The sequence below is a fragment of the Penaeus vannamei genome, chromosome 2 (assembly GCF_042767895.1).
Source record: "Penaeus vannamei isolate JL-2024 chromosome 2, ASM4276789v1, whole genome shotgun sequence".
Taxonomy (NCBI): domain Eukaryota; kingdom Metazoa; phylum Arthropoda; class Malacostraca; order Decapoda; family Penaeidae; genus Penaeus; species Penaeus vannamei.
This window is the reverse complement of record NC_091550.1, coordinates 7,102,267-7,107,266: the sequence shown is the minus strand read 5'-3', so window position 1 is coordinate 7,107,266 and position 5,000 is coordinate 7,102,267. Positions and strand designations below refer to the sequence as shown.

The following is a 5,000-nucleotide window of genomic DNA, read 5'->3' as shown; positions in this document are numbered from 1 at the left end:
TGTAAAACATTTTTGTGCCATCTAATCATTTGCATTGAAGTAAAAATAGGGCAATCTGTCTGTCACATAATAAACACTCATTAGAACTAGACTGTAATCTTGCAATCTCCAAATATAAATGAGACCAGGCTACTGCAAATCAAGTAATTCTAGACGAACGCGAGCCTACAGTTCCGACATCAAATAAGAGTCTTATTTTTGTCACTAATACTACTTCCTTCTACAAAATACCATTTGACCCCAATATAAAGAGGTGTATGCCAATTAGCATTATTTGTCTAGAAGTAAAAAAGCATGAACATGCACCATAAATTAAATTTTTTTTCCAATGCTGAGAATTAGTGCAAATACACAAAAATCAGAAACACACTGAACACATGACAGGTGGTCAAGATACATAATTTATCGAAGGATAGCTATATAGATCATTCTTTCTAAAACTACTGAATACAAAAAAAGCCAGGAAAGTGACACCAAGAAAAACAGGGAGATAAAGACTATATATATCACAACAATATAATATACAGCAAGAAATCAAGGTATGGTTGGGCAGTGTAATTGAAAATACTTAATAGAAAAAAAAATGTAAAAATCTGGAACAAAGTTGCTTTATGACGGCAACTAGAGACTGAAAATTTATCAGTATGTCTACTATAAATTCAAATACGACACATGTCAACATTAAGTATAGTTTGATCCATAACAACAGACGATATTTGTTCCATAAATACTGCTTTGGTAGCATTACAAATAAATTATAGAAAGACAATATAATATATCAAAGATGTGTTTAACAGCACAAAGTTCATTTCATCTACTAATATAGTGTTCACCATGAGAAGTGTGATACCCTAAATTACAAGCTTCCCTTCCAAATAGTTCCCCCTTCAGTATTACATACAACCTTCGAAGCATAAGGGTCAATAGATAAACCAGGAGTATTTGCCAAGTTGTTTACATGACAGTCTTTTAGATGAGTCTGGGATGAAGTGCCATTATCATTTCCAAATGTTGACATGCTGAAATTGGTTGAGTGCAGGCTACCAGTTACATATCCTGTATCCTGTGATGGCACTTCCCCACTCACATTCACCTGCAATGGAGAAACAATAATAAATCTTTCTTGTTCAGTCTCTATAGAGAAATATGTGAACATTAAAAATATTCATATCTGTGATCTACATACAACTTGGGTAGGCCCTACATGAATTAGAAAACACATTTCAAAATTTTGTATTATCTTTACCTTCTAATTATATCAGAAAAATGAAAATACTATGCAGACTAGCCAGTAATTAAATTTTTGATGGATTTCCTTGACTAAAAAAAAAGAAAAGAAAAACAAAAACTTACCTCAAGAGAGTCAGTTTCCATGTCACACACTGATGAGGACCTACGGAGGGTGGTGGTGGTAGTGGTACGGGGCTGCTGCAGGGACTGGCCAACATATCTTGTGCTCGAAGTTAGGCCTATTCTTTCATCATCCATCATTATCTCTTCTTCTATGCAGCTTTTACCTGGCATTGGTTTAACATGTTACACTACTAGTAAACAGTTCTACTAATTAAGGATCTGAGTAAACACTTCTACAGTTGAAGGAGTGATGCAAAACTGGCAGGAGAAAGGGTTACCCACTGATGCTAAGGAAGGTTTTCAAATGATTACAAATAAATTAAGCCCTTACTACTTTACAAAAACAATGTGCTGATGGTACTTAAGGCACCTTAAGAATCAATCTGTAAACAATGAACAGAAACTTACCATCTACATCAATGCTCATATGAGGTGACTGTGACAAGCTGAATTGAGATTTGGGTTGAGACCTCAATTGATTATCTTGATGTGGCAAGAACATGAGGGACCTACAGAGGATAGGTGAGAGTGGAGGTGAGGAAGAAAATCTCTTTCTTGGTGTGTCCATTGCGAGAGGACTATTGCCATCTTCCCGGATAGGACTAGAAGAAAAGTGACCCTGGAAGAACAAACAGTGGATTAGTTATTATTTCAAGGAACTTATGCAGTTATTCTAAATTTTGAAATCTATATTTATTTAATTTGTGAATCTTTTCTCCTTATGTAAATTGTGAAGTAAACTAACCGAGTTGCTCCTTTGCTCAACAGCTGTCTTTACAGGTGTTTTCTTCTGATTTTCATCTGATTCCGGCATTAAATTCTCCTGCTTTTCTTCAGACTCTTGCTTCCATATATGATCTTGTCCTGGTGCTTCACAGTTTATCTCAGATGAAATATCACTACATGGAATATTGTTTAAGATCCTGCATGGTGAAGGTATTTTCTTAATCTTTGGTGTAGTTCTCAAACAGTCACCACAGTTCTCCTTGTCAGCTCGTCTTTCAATAGCACCACCATGACTAGTTTCACTGCATAAATCTGAGCCGGTAACACATTCATGTACATTCTCACAGTTTTTGTCTTTACTACATGAATCCTGACACTTTACAGAAAACTCTAAACTTTGTTGTAATCTCATCGTAAAGTATGAACTCTGTAAACGACCTGAACTTGGTGAAGCTGGCAACATCTCCTCATTGCGTAAAACTGAATCGGAGTATAATGTTGTGTGGAAGGGTAAACTACAGGATGGACTGTCCTTGGCACTTGTTTCTGTACATGACACAGCATGGTCCTGACTGGAAGAAACTCTGAAAGATGATAGGGGTTGTCCTAGAAATGGATCATGAAAGGAAGTATCTTCACTGATGTGAGATGATGCAGAGATGAACACATCTTTGGGACTTGGAATAGTAATGTACTGGTGGCAGTGAATGGGCGACACATCTGGCGAGGTGACAAGCACTGGTCCCTCGTTGTTCTGGTGAGCTTGAACAGGAGACAGATTTGGTGAACACTGTATCATGGGAATATCTCCGTGATCCTTGCCTGGCCTCCTAAAAGCAAAGGGCTCACTAAAGGGTTTGTCACTTGGCAAGTATGACATGCGGGACGGCGGTGTTGGTGGAGGATGCCTGGCCAACTGTGGATCCTTGCTGGAGGCTCCTATTTCCCCACGACTGATAATGGTTCCACACCACAACAGATTCCTGTGATCTTCCTCTTCATTTACAATGGGTACTTCATCTTCATCGTCTAAGGGTAAAGGGGCAGAGGGGGAAGGTGGTCTGCTGTCAGGGTCTGGGGTGTCTGCACCACGAGGACTGCACATCCTTTGGGGAGAAACGATGAGAATTAAGATAAGGGCAGATATATAGGTATATTTGCACTGACATTGGCAAAAATAATGAGGGCAATGTAATAAAAAGAGAAACTGGAAAAAAAATTAAAGTTTATGCTGCATCATTCAGATAATCAACATAACATCAAAATTTTTAAGGCATCCATAATAAAAGACAAGAAAAAATGAAAAGCATAGATGTGTGTATGTGTGCATGAGTGCGTGGATGTCTGTATTTATATATGTATGTATTTATTTGTACACATGAAGTGCAACAGAATCACATACGGTGTAGCATTGAGCAATTCATCCTGGCTAAAGAGCAGCTTCCGGCGCAGTGTCGTGTTGTTGAGGCTTGTCCCTTCATCTTCACAGCCCCCCTGCCAAAACTGGTCCTGAAATGTTATCAGGTAATATCTTTACTGAAACTTTAATCAACTTGTGTCTGCAAAAACACTGACATAAGTTAACCATAGCAAATTTGACAGCTGAGATGTGAACAAATACTACAATTAACCATAATTAACTAATAGTTTCATTTACATTCCTTTGAATTTAAGAAACCTCTTCTTCTAGGTAAAAGACAGCCCATGAACAAACCTGTGTAAATGTACAGAAGGGTTTTAATGCTTCCTCAACAGCTTCTGGTAAGACAGGAGGAATTGACAGCTCTGTTTGGCACCAAACTGTAAAGTCAAATAAATATTTTCACCCCCATTCATACTCATTATTCCAATGAGTATGAAATTCAATATTACTAAATGTTTCGAAGTAAAATGGCTATGTCTGGAAACTCAAAAATTCCAACACCCACACTTGATAAACGTACCTGTATTAGTTCGAGGTGTTGGTTGACTAGATACTGGGTGGACTGGGGTGCATACCATCTGCAGAAGGTTAACTGACTTTTGGCTTCCAGTCCAAGGACTTGGGACAACAGAGTGATGGTTAAAAAACCTGCAAGAAAAGGAGGTGTTATGCCCCTTTTCCTTAAACAAAGGAAGTGGTACAGTAACAGGACCATAAACCCAATAAACAACAATGTCTCACAAGTACTCAAGTAACTTCTGTATACATTTTTACACACACAGACACACACACACATATATACACATGTGCACATATTCATCATGTAGACACATGCATGTACATACAAATTTTTTTAATACAAGTAGTCTGAGACAAGTAGTGGCCACACTTATGCAATGGTCAAGTTGCACCTGTTAGGAGCATTAGACATATCTTTTTGCAACAAGCAACAATTAAAAGAAAAACTAATGTAGCAGTTTTTACAGTAATTATTTTAAAAATTAGAATTGTTTAATAAATAAAAAAAATTAAAAAATATATTTTTTTAGTTTCAGTAACAATAGCTCTCACATTTTATCAAGTTTAAATTTTGATTGTAATGGGAAGCTTCAGATATTTTCATTGTATGTGTGTGAGAGGGGAGGTCTAAATATCTGAAAATCTGAGAAGAAATTCAACTGTATAGTTTATTAGTATTCTTTAGGAGGGATGGAAATGTAAAACAATGAAGAGATGGCTGTTTTCTTATTAGAAGAATATCAAAATATAATCTGTAATGTCAAAATTCACAAAAATCTTAAAAGTAAATGATTTTTTCTCTTTCTTTTAGCAGTTTGTTGAAGGAGGGGGGATCTAACAAATCAAAGATTTCCCCTTATCATGAAAGTAAATCACCCTAAAAAATGAAAAATGACGAAGATAAAGGCTAGACACTAACCTGTCAATGGCATCTTGTGCCTGTCGCTCGTAATCTGGGTCATGCTGAATGTCCGCTTGG

The 5,000-nt window shown here is 36.9% G+C and overlaps 1 protein-coding gene across 2 annotated transcripts in view; it reads right to left on the bottom strand.

The window, feature by feature from the left end:
• Positions 1 to 5,000, bottom strand: part of bora (aurora kinase A activator-like protein bora) — an 11,514-nt gene that overhangs the window by 1,070 nt on the left and 5,444 nt on the right. For both annotated transcript variants that reach the window (XM_027381314.2, XM_027381315.2), the window contains exons 5-12: positions 4,941 to 5,000; positions 4,023 to 4,150; positions 3,794 to 3,879; positions 3,482 to 3,588; positions 2,099 to 3,185; positions 1,762 to 1,972; positions 1,354 to 1,517; positions 1 to 1,093 (exon numbers count right to left, since the gene is read on the bottom strand). The exon at positions 1 to 1,093 is cut by the window's left edge and continues 1,070 nt beyond it; the exon at positions 4,941 to 5,000 is cut by the window's right edge and continues 222 nt beyond it. In XM_027381314.2, the coding sequence (XP_027237115.2) occupies positions 857 to 1,093; positions 1,354 to 1,517; positions 1,762 to 1,972; positions 2,099 to 3,185; positions 3,482 to 3,588; positions 3,794 to 3,879; positions 4,023 to 4,150; positions 4,941 to 5,000 (2,080 nt within the window). In that variant the 3' untranslated portion in view covers positions 1 to 856. The remainder of the gene's footprint in view (positions 1,094 to 1,353; positions 1,518 to 1,761; positions 1,973 to 2,098; positions 3,186 to 3,481; positions 3,589 to 3,793; positions 3,880 to 4,022; positions 4,151 to 4,940) is intronic.